The following is a 15,330-nucleotide window of genomic DNA, read 5'->3' as shown; positions in this document are numbered from 1 at the left end:
TGGCTCCCCTACGGGCAGCAGCTCCTGCCGGGTCACCTGCTCCTGCGTGGGCTCCTCTCCACGGGCTACAGGTCCGGCCCGGAATCTGCTCCGGCAGGGGTCTTCCACAGGCGGCAGCCTCCGTCGGTGCAGGGCCACCTGCTCCACTGTGGTCTCCTCCACGGGCTGCAGCATGGAACCCTGCTTCACGTGGTACTCCATGGGCTGCAGGGGGACATCCTGCTTCACCATGGTCCTCACCACAGGCCGCAGGGGACTTCTGCTCCAGCGCCTGGAGCACCTCTCCCCCTCCCTCTACACTGACCTTGGCACGTGCAAGGCTGTTCTCTCACTCCTGGCTGCTGTGTGGCGCAGCGTTTTTTTCCCTGTCTTAAATATGCTCTCACAGAGGCGCAAACAACATCGCTTATTGGCTCAGCTCTGGAAAACAACGGGGCCCTTCCCAATCATGGGGCAGCTTCTAGATCTTTCTTACAGAAACCACCCCTATAGCCCCCTGCTACCAAAACCTTGCCACGTAAACCCACTACAATGTTTTAAACCATTAAATTTTTCCCTATTTGTAAGTGTAACACTTGTATAAAAGACCACCATTTCTATTCTCTTTAGATTCATTTTCAGGCTGTAACCCATTGCTCCAAAAATTTATTTAACAACACTTTTTCTCTGTTGAGCATTATTACTGTTTCTAATTATATTCCTAGTTGTATTGGCATTAACTTGTCCTACTCAAATTTCTCAGTTTCATGCTTTTATTTGTACTTCTCAAAACCCCAGTATTTAAATTTCTATCCTCTTCATTATTCACAGCATCTCCTAATTTAGTATCATCTTCAAACTCAATTGACATGACTTTCAGAATTATTATTATGTTTAATATAGTACAAACTGTACTGATGTCTGACTAGATACCACATTCCAGTTTCATGCGTAGATTGTCACTGCTTCCAACTCTTTCATTTTTCTGGTGTGTGACTCCATTTACACAACAAATTTATTTTGTCGATACACCTACTTCTTTTTTTGTTAATGATAGTAAAGAATCAGAAAGCATTTTCAAGAGAATCAAATGTTAAACATTGTTTTCAACTTTTTCTAATACTGCCTGCTTGCTTTATATAAAATGGGTCTAAGCAATTTCAAGGCATCTTTCAGTAGATCCACATTTTATTGCCGACTACAAACAAAACTATTTTAAAAATGCAAATGAGATGGGATGCTGTTAGGAAGTAGCTTCATAGAGACTTTTGTGTGTTTTCTATGTGTTTTTGACATGTATGTACTACTTGAGAAATACTACCTAGTTCAGTCTATTATATGGATATTTGTCATTTTCCTGCTTGGAAATCAGAAAGTATTTGGAATTAGAGTGCAAGGATCTTTTGCTCTCCATCTAGAAGATTTTCTAACAATCTTGTATGAATTTAGTGGAAAGCAGTTAAGATGTGCTTGTCAGTCAGCATAGGTCTGATTTCTCCACTCCCTTGTTCTGTAAAGAAACAAACAACAACAAAAACAACAACAACAACAATAACAAACAACAAACAATAGCACACAAAAACAAAACAAAACAAAACAATAAAAAAACCACATGACCAGGCATTGTAACTTGGTGGTTTGAAACTCCAGCTATGGGTATACTGGGAAGTATTGTACTTCATGAGAAATGGCAGATGTTTTCATAATATTCGAAATGGATATAATTTACAAAAATAACTTTATTGTTGAATTTACATTTTGGAAAATTTAAAATAGATAGCAAAACTGATGGTTCTAATTCCCCGAAGTCACAGTCCTCAAAAGTCTACAGATAATGCTAATAGTACAAGAATGTATATCTCATTACTTTTCCAGATCCATGAATCAGTGATTTCTGCCTTTGCCTTCCAGTATTTCATTGATACCTCTTTCTTATTAGTCTATACTCTTCCACCTTGTATAGGGTTTTGGGAGGAGGTTGTATGTGTGTTGGAGGACACAGAGATATTCATTACAGATATCATTATTATAGACTTTCTTTAATAGACATATTATAGACTTTCTTTGTAAACAGCCAACAGAAATATTCTTCTTAGTCACAGGCTCAAAAGAAGAGCCTCATTGGACTCTGGAAGTGCCTCTTTCTACAATGACTGCAGAGGTAAAAATTAGTCCCGTTATACTGAAGCTAGGCTCTGTGAATGCCTTTTTCCTTCATTCTCCTTCAATCTGTGTAATGCATTTGCTGTCTCTGTTTCCCACCTCCTGGTACTTGCAAATTTTGTGTGCTCACAGCAAGGTGATGTATATATAATATAGAGATAAGTCAAAAACAGAACACTGATAAATTTCACTGTCCATCTTTAAACAGCCAGGTAGAAAGTGCAAGCACAGGTCTCCTGTACATCTGAAATATTTTCATTTTGGAGCAACCTTTGATAGAGATAAAGGTTGCTTTGTTCTTGTTCCTCTCCCTATTCTACCAGCTGTCCATTAATTGGTTGTTTACACAGAACTGTCCTGTGTACATTGTCCATATATTTATGTGAAAAGTTTGCCTTTATAAATTGTGTTCAAGAGTGAATTGTCAATTTTTATAGCATATTCAAAAGTTAGAATATAAACTTCATTAACATTTTACAGATGGTAATAAAAGCTTTAGACTCAGGGAAAGAATCTAGAATAACCACACCCCCTTTTGTTTCCTTTCCTTCTTGAATGTTTCATTGTCAATTTATAATCTTACTGAGGTTTACACCACCTCACTCTGCTGCACTTGGTGCAATCATTCACAGGTTGTGTAAACTAAATTTGAAATTGCAACCAAAGGAAAATCGTAATGTTTCATGTGCCTTTTTCTCCAAATTGGTGCTGAGATAAATAACTTCACATGGTGTAAGACGATGTAGAATCTCATTTTAAGTGTGCTTTTCTGAAGCCTTGGGGTGAGATTTTGCTCTGCTGAAGTCACTGGAAGCTTTATGAAACCAACTGAGTTCATGGGAGCAAGAATTTCAGACTTGATCCTTCAATCTGTTCTTATATGTCTCAGGACACTGGCCCAGAGTTGGGCCGGACTAACATATAGAAAGAAAAGACATCTTTCTTTAGAGGTTAGCACTAAATACCTCTCATCCAGAGCTGAAATCATATGCTGAGTTAAATTTTTGAATTGTGTTCCCCTCTCTTTAATGGAACTAATACATGCAGTTTTGTGAAGTAACAAGACTATTAAATGTTACTAAGAGACTCCCACATAAATAATTGTAATTTGAGCTTTGCAAATTGCAAAATTGCCAACTGGCTTAGTTCCATAGGGCCCAAGTTAAGCAACTTGTTACAGTGTATAATGGTGATGAATGAGTGATTTTATAGATAAATTTCAGGTAAACTATTATCTATCTCAGGTGAACAGACTTGCAGTTGCACAAGATAACATCATTTTGAGCCTTTTTTTAATTCTAGAGGGAGATACCTCAATTGTTGAGTAGAGAGAGATACCTCAGTTGGGTATCTGATTGTATGACTGATGCCCTTTAAAAGTATATATACAGAGAAGATACTCCTGTACTTAAAATAATATTACAGAGAGAGACTGTTTTAAAACCACAGTTGGTATTAAAATGCTAATTACTTATGTAGACTAATACAAAGTTATTTTTATACTGAAAAATTTTGCTGGGTAAATTGTTCTAAAATGTGCTGCATTTATTGCTCAAAAACCTTGTCTATCAGATGTTTACAATTTACATGAGAAGGCGTGAGCCTGTGATTGAATATTAGAGTACTGGATTTCAGGGTACTAACTGGTTGCAAATCCAGTTAATTCCAGGACAAAGTAAAGTAGTGAGTATTGCTGATAAATGATTTTTTTTCAAAACCACTCATTTTTTTCACTCTTTGTTTAATGTGCTTGATAGGTCTGTGTCTAGTCAATATCAAAGTAAATTAAATCAACCTAATTATGTAAATTAAGATAGGCACATGTTTGTTCAGTAACTGTTTTCCTTGACTCTACCTGTAACTGTATTTGTGTAAGTATATTTTAAATCCATGTGTAGCATTTCATTATCTTTGAGATAGTTCAGGAATAAAAGTTAAAAATAAAGAAAAAAGAAAAAAGAAAAAAGAAAAAAGAAAAAAGAAAAAAGAAAAAAGAAAAAAGAAAAAAGAAAAAAGAAAAAAGAAAAAAGAAAAAAAAATAGAGCAGGTGACAGAATATCCTATTGTGCCATGAACTGAATTTGTGGCATTTCACTGCAGTCTTCCCTATGATAAACTTGTGTACCATTGTCAGTCAGTTGTTTTGGAAATCTCACCAGATGTCTAAGTGTATTTGTACATCTGGCCCTTTGCCTTCTCTGGATCAGGCTCACTATGATTTATTAATCATCTTTGAAAAGAATTGATAAACAATGGATATTTATGACTACAGATGTATCCATATTGTTTGTGTAAATTTTCTGGTAATGTTCTGAATGGCTTCAAGTTTACATAAATAGTTCATTCTTGTAAAGCCATATGTAAAACTGTCATCTTAAAAAAAAAAATGCTGCCAGTTCTCACTCAAACCATATAAAAATATCACAAAATTGATTTTAAACACTGATATGACTGAACACCTTACTGCCATTTACACAATAATGATCACAATATGCTACAATCCACTAGAAACCTTAAGATAACTATCAAAAGCAAAGTGAGTTTCAAATACAGCACAACAAGGAACCATTTTTATTTCTGAATAAACTAAAGTGAGTTAAATTAAACAAGTTTAGCCTTATAAACTTAAATCACAGTGACAGCAGACCTTCAGCCTTTTTTTGAGTATTTTTAAGCAAATGATAAAACTTGAAACACTCCCCTGAAACTACTTCAAGGAGCACTGATTTCTTATCTTTGAAATTAAGGTAGGATTTTCAGTGATGTTGCCATATGGGTATCCAATTCTGAGGTCTTCTAACCCTACATGTCTACATATCCTACAGCTAATAGGTATCTCCTAGGTACATACAATTGCTGGAGATGGAAAATCAGTAAGATATCTTGTTGGCATGTTGCAGTTTACCCTCATTCCAAAAGAACTATCATGGTTGGTAAAATGGCCACATTCACCATACCTTGGAGTAGAACATTGCTAATATATTTCTTCTGTGAACTGTAGCTCATATTTTAGTTCTAATTTAATGATCAGAGCTAGCTTTTATCCAGGTATTCATTGCATGCATGTGATATAATGTATATAGACATACATACTCACACGCTTATATTTGTGTATATATGTGTGTCTCTCTCTGTCTATACACACTACTTGGTACTTTTGAGAATGTTCAGAAGAAAGTTGTTAAGACCGGTAAGGACTAGGAAGTATTTGGATTAGTTGATCCTTTCTTCCATTCTGTCAGTGCATCTGCAGTGTTAACAGAAAAGAAGCTTGTGTCTTCTTTTCTACCAGGCTTCTTTGTGCTTCATGACTGGAAGTATGATCCTCACCTATCATGGTATATGTCTGTTCCTTTGGAAGGCATATACATATACATATCTTGAGGCACAGGACCTCGGCCACTCCCACATCCTTTCATAAAATCTGTAATGTGTAAACCACATGAGTGGCCCATGTCAGGGCAGGTCTGTAGCCTGTGGGAGATTTGTTTCCAAGCACATCGAAGAGGAAGAAACACAGTTGTAGGCTTGACTGATTGACTAAATTCTGACTAAGTGGCCTAAGCTAGCAGAAAAGCCAAGAGGATCCCTAATCACCATCTGTAAGACCCTAGAGCCAAGCCCAAAACTCTGCCAGTAGATGCTGGCAAACTTGCAGCTAAATGCCAAGATTGGAAGATGAAGATAGGCAAATTCAGCCTGGAAATAAGCCACACATTTTCAACAGCAAGGATAATTAGCATTTGGAATGACCTAATAAGTGTCGTGACTGACTGTTCTTCACAGAAATGCTCAAGTTATGATTAGAAATTTGGTAAAAAGAAGGTTAATTAAACCACATTTATTAGCCTCATAGCAAAAATTATGCGAAGAAAGTTCTTTGGTTACAAAGGAGACTAAGACTGGATGCTTAATAATAGCTTTGTTTAGTCTTAAATTCCATTAATTTCTACAGAACTGAGTATCAGTACTGAGTCTTGCACACTTAGCTCACTCTTCTGTATTGCTACCACACATAATTTGGGATGTATCCATTAAGACCCACTGAAAGCTATTAGAGTGTTAGTACTATTCTGCATGTTTCAAAGACAGATAAAGTTTTTTAAGGTCTTGAAGTCCTTCAGCTGACTCCAAACAAGTCTTGTCTGTTCATTTTTCCATGTTCAAGACCAACAGAAAACACTACTCAAAACCAGATATCTTTACTGCTAAAATCTCCTTAATTGCTTTTTAGATAAGAATACAAAATGATCTTCTCTTCTGTAATGAGCCTTAAAATGAAAGCATTATGGGATTGATTCAGACTGGGGTAGGCACAGGCACTGGCTTATAGTCAGGGTGGCAACAGTTCTGTCTTTCCTCTCAGAAGTCTGGGAGCCCTAGTACAGGATAGAACAGCCCCATGAAACTGTATAGTTTCCTAGATTACATTGTTGGCCACTGCAAGATTCCAGGAATATTGGTGTGCCTTAATTATGCCTCCTTTTGTGTTATCACCCTGCCATGTACTGTTTTCAAAAACTGCCTGCACTGCACTGGATCTTAGCTTCTTTTAACCTCCAAATAGCTCAGAAGTATCCCTTTTTCCTTGCTGTCACCTTATTTATTTATTTATTTTGTCCAAAAGGGATGCTTTACAGGGATGCTTTATTTATGCTTTATTTCAGAAGAACCTTTTTTTTTTTTTTTTTTTCCATATCTTGAGCCTGCGATACACATGTAGTATTTTGGGTGTTACTCATATATTGATGAGGGCCAGATGGGATCCACCTAAGGATATTGAGGGAGCTGTCAGAGTGCTTGCCAAGTCACTTTCCATCATTTATCAGCAGTCCTAGCTATCAGGGAGGTCCCAGTTGACTGGCAGATAACAAATGTGATGTCCATCTACAAGAAGGGCCAGAAGGAAGATACAGAAAACTACAGGCCTGGTCTGACCTTGGTGCTGGGGAAGCTCATGGAGCTGATTATCTTGAGCACCATCACATGTCACACACAGGACAAACAGGTGACCAGGCCCAGTCAGCATGGTTTTACAGAAGGCTGTTTGACTAACCTGATATTCTTCTATGACAAGGTGACACAGTTTGTGGATGAAGAAAAGGCTGTGGATGTTGTCTACCTGGACTTCAGTAAAGCTTTTGATACTGTTTCCCACAGCATTCTTCTGGAGAAACTGACTACTCACAGCTAGGATGGGTGTACGCTTTCTGGGTAAAAAACTATCTGTGTGGCTGGGTCTTTGCAGATGACATCAAGTGGTGTACAAGTGTTAATCTGCTTGATCAGGTGACCAAGAAGGCCAACAACATCCTGGCTTGTATCAGAAAGTGTGGCCAGCAGGACGAGGGAAGTGATTGTCCCTCTGTTCTCAGCACCCTGAATACAGTGTTCAGTTTTGGGCCCCTCATTACAATAAGGACACCAGGGTGCTGGAGCGTGTCCATAGACGGGCAACAAAACTGGTGAAGGGTCTAGAGAACAAGTCTTATGAGGAGTGGCTGAGAGAGTTGGGGTTGTTTAACCTGGAGAAAGCAAGGCCCATGGGAGGCCTCATCGCTCTCTACAACTTCCCCAAGGAGGTTGTAATGAGGTGGAAGATGGTTTCTTCTCCCATGCCAAAAGCAATAGGATAAGTGTAAATGGCCTCAAGTTGTGGCAGGGGAGTCTTAGGTTGGATATTAGGAAAAATATTCTTCACTGATGTCATGGTTTAACCCGGCCGGCAGCTAAACACCACGCAGCCGTTCGCTCACCCTCCCCCCTCCCTCTCTGGGACAGGGGAGAGAAATGGAAAGTGAAGCCCGTGAGTTGAGATAAAGACAGTTTAATAAGACAGGAAAATAATAATAACAAAATAATAATAACAATAATAATAATAATAATAATACAATGGTGATAATAGGAAAGTAATAATACTATGTACAAACAAGTGATGCACAATGCAATTGCTCACCACCCGCTGACCGATGCCCAGCCTAACCCCGAGCAGTCCGGCCCCCTCCCCCCGGCTAGCCACCCCTATATATTGTTTAGCATGACGTCAGATGGTATGGAATACCCCTTTGGCTAGTTTGGGTTAGGTGTCCTGGGTCTGTCCCCTCCCAGCTCTTACTGCACCCCCAGCCTGCCTGTTGGCAGGACAGAGCGAAAGGCTGAGATGTCCTTGGCTTGGTATAAGCACTGCTCTGCAAAAATTAAAACATCGGGGTGTTATCAGCACTCTTCTCATCCTAAGCCAAAACACAGCATTCCACCAGCTACTAGGAAGAAAATTAATTCTGTTCTAACTGAAACCAGGACAACTGAAAAGGTTGTGCAGCACTGGAATAGGCTGTCCAGGGAAGTGGTTGAGTTGCCATCCCTAGAGGTATGTAAAAGATGTGTAGATGTGGTGCTTGGGGACACAGTTTAATGGTATACTTGGCAGTGCTAGGTTAACAGTTGGACATGATGATCTGAGAGGTCTCTTCTAAACTAAATGATCCTATGACTCTAAGAACTGTATTTGATGCCACAGTTCTTATTACTAAATGCTCATTTTGACACTTTTTTATTTTTACACAGTTTAAATGTTTTGTTTCTATTAAGAAAAGTGCAGATATAAGAATGGCATTTATTTGTTTGATGCTTCCTGGGTGTACTTAGAGATGAACTTCTGGATTTTGTCATGAAGAATATAATTTTACAGCATTTTACTGTTTCTGGCTGTTCAAGACCTTATGAAGCCAAGAGAGAGGTGTCCTGGATTCTGTTCTTCCTTGAGTATCTTTTACTAAGTTCCACTCAATTACTGCAGCCTTGAGTAAGTCCAGTGAAGTCATTCAGGTTGCCCAGGTGCAATTGAGTGAACAGCCTGAACTGCAAAACTAGAGTTACTAAGCAGGATGCAAAAGAAATAAAGTATGTTGCTTTACTCCCTGAGTGCAGAATGAACTGGCATGGCTGATAGTTAGAAACACCTGTTTTGAGGAGTTTTTTTCTTGTGGGAAAATATAAGTAAATAACTGAAATAGTTGTGATCTGAGCAAACTGGCTGTGGTCTGATTCACAGAGAAACATAGAACTATTTTTGCAAAGCTCCTTGGTGTTGTCCAAGTGCAGTATATTTCCAGGCTTCCAAAGCTCAGAGGCCCACCTGAGGATGCAGAGCTGCCCATGTTGGATCTTAGCCAACTTAGGTAACTCATAAGTATATAAATCATCCTGCAAAACCTAGATAGTGCTTGAATACAACTGCAAATAGAGCATTGTATTCAAAGTATCTGATGGAAAGATTTTTAAATTTATCTATTGGCTTGTCTTGCTTACCACAGAACCATAAGCTGCATTGAAAAGTTTTCTGTCTTCATGTAAATATTTCCCTGCAATAGAGTTTCCCTTGGGTAGTGTGCCAGTGTGACATATCTGCCATTGAGATTGTTACTTGAGTGATCAGGTTCAAAGTATTATGTCAGCAATTATATGCACCTCTTAAACTGCTCCAAACAGATAACTTGCCTATTTGGATGAGTTTTCATTAACCTTCAGGTAAACTTTTCTGCCCTTGTCTAAAATCCAAGAAATGTTACGTAATTAATGTTATTCACTAGAATGGGATATGTGCTATATCCTATGAGAAATCTACCAATAAATTCAACGAGTTTAGAATAAAACATAGGTACTAGCTACAATGTTTAAGTGTAACACTGATTACAGACAAAGTGTTCTTGATAATTCACAGTACAGTCTTTTAACTGCTAGATGGCACTATTGCCAGAGAGTAAAATCAGGTGTAATATAAAATACCAAGAGAATTTACAGAGTTGGATTTTTTTGCAAGAGCTATATCAGAAAGTAGTATTCTGCTGCCTACTACATTGATCATCATTCCAGAATTTGGTATTGCTATTTCTGCCCTGCATGCTAAGTAACTCAATATTTTCATCCAGCTTCTTCTTACTTCTCATAATGCCATTATATCTCAGACATGTTCATTTCTCCCTTTGGCTTGGTGCTATAGAGGATGGCAAATTCATGAAAATGTTGTATAAGATTTAGAAAGCTCATGCATGAAAGAGAAAGCTGATCAGGTGGTATACCGACCTTCTCTTCCTTCCTTTATCTACTTGTACTTTGTCAAGTACAAGTACTTTACACCCACCCTTCTTCCTCATTTCCACCTTTGTGTCCTCTGTTACAAGAAGAGACTGGGAAAACACTTTCAGTGTCTTTCATTCCACTCTGAATGAGAACTGTATTCAACCTGCATTGCCTTGCTCAGCATTCAAAACCAAATATGATATTCCTTATGCTGTTGCACCAATGTCATAGATGTACTGGGCATAGGTGTCAAAGTGTTGGCAGTGGGGCGCTGCAGAGGTGGCCTCTGAGGAGAGGCCAGGGACTGCCTCTTACTGGACATAGCTGGTTTCAGCCTCTTCCAACACAGCTACAGTAAGAGACAGATGAGGCCATCAGCGAAATTCTTGGCACATCAGAAAGAAAGTTTTTAGGAAAGGGTAAAATGCTACAGAGTCAGAGGATAGAGAGTGAATATATATATATATATATATATATGATAAATAGCTCTGTTAGCACTAAACTGAGAGAAGACAGAAGCAGAGGAGGTGCTCCAGCCACTGGAGCAGGTATGATGTTGTAGTTTGTGGAAAGTACCATGCCATATCAGATAACTGAACTGCAAACTGTGGAAAATACCCTGCTGAAGCAGGTGGCTGTTTTCTGAAGGAGTTTCACCCCATGGGATGACCCCACACTGGAGAAGAGAGAAAGTATGAGGAGGAAGGAGCAGCAGAGAGGAGCTGTTATGGATGGATCCCATAGTCCCCTTTTCACATCCTTCCTGCACCACTTGGAGAGGCATGTAGAGGAGAAAAGAATGAAGATGATCCTGGGAAGAAGGGTGGAGGGGTGATGTTTTTAGTTTTGTTTGTTTTGCACCATCCAAATCTATTTTAATTGATGATAAATGGAATTAATTTTTCCCGAGTCTACTCTGCTTTGCTGTAATGGTAACCGACAGGTGATCTCCCTGTATTTATCTCAACCTACAGGCTTTTTCATCTTACTTTCTCCCCCCATTCTGTTGAGGAGGATGGACAGCGAGCTTATGTCAATCCCCCAAAACAGAAAGGACTATATTCTTCATGTTCAGCAAGGCAGTATATTTGGGACACAATCATACATGTATGCCATTTAGTTATCTCCAGTAATAAATTGAAATGTAAAGAGTTAATTATCCTTTTAAATCTTTATTCCAGGAACTTATTTTACTGAACATATCAGGAACAAAGTGCTTTTGGAAACCAGAGATTTATTTAAAACAAGTATTCAGGTGCTAAACCTAGTGTTTCCAAAATGGATGGTGGCACTAAGTGCCTATACACCTAGCACTTTTCTGAGGACATACAGTCTGATAACTGGAGTTATCAGACCTTAGACAGGTCTAATATTTGGACCCTTAATTGGGTTAAACCTAATGTCTCTTAATACCTAGAAATGCAGGCTTAGGTACACTTTAACTTCTGATTCTCATCTCTAAAAGTACTTGCCAATCATTTCTGTTTCCCTAGTTTTTCTCCTTCCTTCTTGCATCTATCCAGGTTTGTATTTGTATTACTTAGAAAAAAAAAAAAAAAAGAAACAAAACAAAACAAAAAAACACAGGAGGAGCAAATAGGGCAAATAGAGGTTTTGGCTATTTTTTCATAATGGACAACTGCTTCTTAAGGTATTCCAAAAGGCTGAGATATTAACGGGAGTCTTTCAGCATGTGATGTTTTTCTTGACTTGGAAAGTCAGTAGATCTTGTCTGTACCTAACTACAAACTACAGTAAATATCTAACATCACCAGACATATTGAGCAAGGAAAACAAAACAAAAGAAATCAAAACAACCAAGCAAACAAACAAACAAACAAACAAAAGCTTGAAAACTTTAGCCATTTTGCCACTCATAATTTGGGGAGCACAATTCATGATATGTGAATACTTGAGCTTAATATTATGATTTCTCATCCTCCAACATTCCTACTGCTAGAGAGATTTTTGAATTAGTTTTCTTCAATATTTTTTTTTGGCTCTTCCTGGACCTTTTGCATAAATCACAATTTTCTCCTTCTACTTCTGTATGGTTATAGAATATATATATTTTTTTCTTTTAACCATTTTGGCTAACATCAACTCATTTTCCTGTTTTGCTTCTCTACTGTTTTTCCCATAGTGAAATTGTTAGACATATTGTCCCTTAGCCCCAGTCAAAGTATAGTAACTTAGAACTTCGCTATGTCCTGTATAATTGCTGAGTGGTAGATGCCAAAATGAAATGAAATGCATCTGTGCTTTCACAGAAATGCTTTTTAAAGCAACTTTCCAGCTAAATGGTTGACTCCATTAATTCTGTATGTAGTCTTTATGTACTCTATGCATTGGGCCAAATTATTGATGCTTCTGCTTGGCGTTGCTATGATCTTGTCCTGCCAGCATCCTCCCAAGGGATACATGCTTAATTTGTCTGAACAGTTGAGCTGAGAGGGTGTGGTGAACAACTACTCACTTGCTTGAGGTACCATCAAAATGGTAATGGTTGTGTAGTAAGTCTTCAGCCTAATTCCACATTTCAGTAAACTCCATGAGAAAATCTATGAGTACATTTCTATAATTAGAATATAATACTGTACTATTGGCACTTTGGGAAAGCTTTTTACAGAGGCATAATACTTCTAGATTTTTATTTTTATCTGAGGACAATCACACAGTAGAAATGGTTCATTTGAAACTTTTGACCTGAATTCTAATCCAATATAATTAATTTAAATTCAGAACAACTCTGGGTTAACTCCAGTGTAAATGGAGTCCATGGCATAGCAATGGTCGTTCAGAGAGATGCAAACAGCAGCTCGCTCTGAGTCCTTAGTTAATTTGATTATATAAATTTTGTTTCGTTTAAACAAAGTAATGGCTTTTTATTATTTTAAGAACCCTATTTTGAGAGGAAGGAATTGTATTTCTTATATAAACCCATTTTCAAATGTCTTCTTTAGATGTGCACATTGCTAGAGATGGGGTAGGAAGGGTAAAAGCATACTATATTTTACTGATCACAGTTGCTTTAAATTGTTCAGTAAAGAGGACAATGTCATTTGCACATGAAGAAAACAAGGTTGGCAGCAAAAATTACAGAGGAGGTTTGCCTTTGTAATTTTTCTGTTCTATACACCAAGTACCAGGAGAAAGATTGGGATGTCATTGCAAGAATGACCTTAGTGGCCACATTCAGCTAATGTAGCCATTAGACAAAAATCTGTGTTTTATGGTCATAAGCATTATTTTTATGCTTTCTGTTGAGGACTATTCTTCTGAAGTTTTGCAAGAAGGACTTTAAAATGAATGGTTGTATCTTCAAGGCTTAATCCTGATACTATGAAATTTAGAAACACTTAGATACATTTTTTCAAATATTGAAATCATAGTTACTTTTTTTTTTTTTTAATTATTTTTCAGACATTTTGTTTATAGTCTTATTTACCATCTTACCCTCTCTTTTTCTCACCTTAAAATAGCAGTGTTCTAAATCTTCTCATTATCTTCAGTTCTATAACAGGAGTACTGGAATTGAGAACATTTTTTTTCACTAACAGATCTTACTAACTCTAATATTTCCTCTTGCACACTTCTATAAAATTTGTTACTTTATCTTTGTGTTTTGTCACAGGATGAAAAGGACAAGCTGACTTGGAATGACCGTATACCTGGATATGCAGCAAACTGTGGACTGATTTTATTCATGGTAAAGTAATCTGTATATCTCCAGATTTATTAGGTGTGAGAAACTTTGTGATGAGCTTCTTTAATTTAATCTTGAATTAATGCTCTCAAAGATGCTAAAAATCTGCAGAAAGCTACAGTAGTATCCTACATTTCATGAGAAATATGTCTCCTACCAGGAAGACTCATAGAGTTCAAAGTCTATCTCCAACTTTATCCTCTTTTTCCAAAGACCGCTTATGGGAGGACTGTTGGCTAGATGACTTGCTGTAATAAGAGCATCTTGTTGGTAGATGCCACCTCTCCACAGGACTTGTGTTCCATCCTCCATTATCTGATAAATGGAAGCCCACTCTCTATTTGTTTGCATGAACGGTACTCAGTATGTTCTGTGAGACTGATATTTAGAAGCATTAAGCCTACTGAACAAGTGATGTATAGGTGAAATAAACATGCTGCTGTGAAGTATTTGTCCAATACATGTGCAGTGATGGACTATACTGTAGTCATGTAAGACTGTGGCATTCTGGGAACAAGAATAAGGTGTGCAGGTCAGGCTACTATAAAGTGTGGACACCATTCTCCTAGAGAAATTTTTAACAGCAAGCTGCTAGACTTTGTAAGAAGCAACAGGAAAGCCTGCCTAATAAGCCTTACATTACTTTGTCAAGGATCCCATTATCCTTCTAGATATAGAAATTACTGAATGAAAGCATGTGTTCACATCCAGAGGCAGTATAAAATGGCAGTGAAATGTGTCTGTTTGTACCACATGAACCTATGACCTGAGAAACTTACTCAGGGACTAATATAAATAAATAAATAAATAAATAAATATTTTTTTTGTATTTCTAATTTACTATACTTTGCATATACTACAAAACATATCCTGTGAGTATATAATTCATTTTTTTAATGTTTTATGATCATATTCAAGCCAAATTCATGCTTGCATATTTATAAATATGTATATATATATGTGTGTGTGTGTATATAATGTATAAAGGACTAGGGAAGTGATTGTCTCCTGTACTCAGCTCTGATGAGGCCATACCCTGAATACTGTTTTAATTTGGGGGCCCTTTGCTACAAGAAAGATATCAAGGTACTGGACCATGTCCAAGGAAGGGCAACAAAGCCGGTGAAGGGTCTAGAGAACAAGACTTAGAAGGAGTGGTTAGGGAGTTGGGGTTGTTTAACCAGGAAAAAGAGGCCCATGGGAGACCTTGTCACTCCCTACAGCTACCTCAAAGGTTGTAGTGAGGTGGATGTCAGTCTCTTCTCCCAAGTAACAAGTGAAAGGACAAGAGGAAATAGTGTCAAGTTGTGCCAGGGCAGGTTTACATGTAAGTTTTCTACTGCAGGTGCTTATGTCTTGCTAATGCTCAACGTATTCTAGAAAAATAATTGCGGACACCA

The 15,330-nt window shown here is 37.8% G+C and overlaps 1 protein-coding gene across 1 annotated transcript in view; it reads left to right on the top strand.

Annotated features, from left to right (window-relative positions):
- Nucleotides 1-15,330, top strand: part of ANO2 (anoctamin 2) — a gene marked incomplete at both ends in the record, with an annotated part of 184,700 nt that overhangs the window by 130,454 nt on the left and 38,916 nt on the right. The window contains one exon of the mRNA XM_084296494.1: nt 13,859-13,933. Within this exon, the coding sequence (XP_084152620.1) occupies nt 13,859-13,933 (75 nt within the window). The remainder of the gene's footprint in view (nt 1-13,858; nt 13,934-15,330) is intronic.

Source organism: Netta rufina (genome assembly GCF_964035555.1).
Source record: "Netta rufina genome assembly, chromosome: 1".
Lineage (NCBI taxonomy): Eukaryota > Metazoa > Chordata > Aves > Anseriformes > Anatidae > Netta > Netta rufina.
The sequence above is the reverse complement of the archived record's forward strand: the minus strand, read 5'-3'. Positions and strand labels throughout refer to the sequence as shown.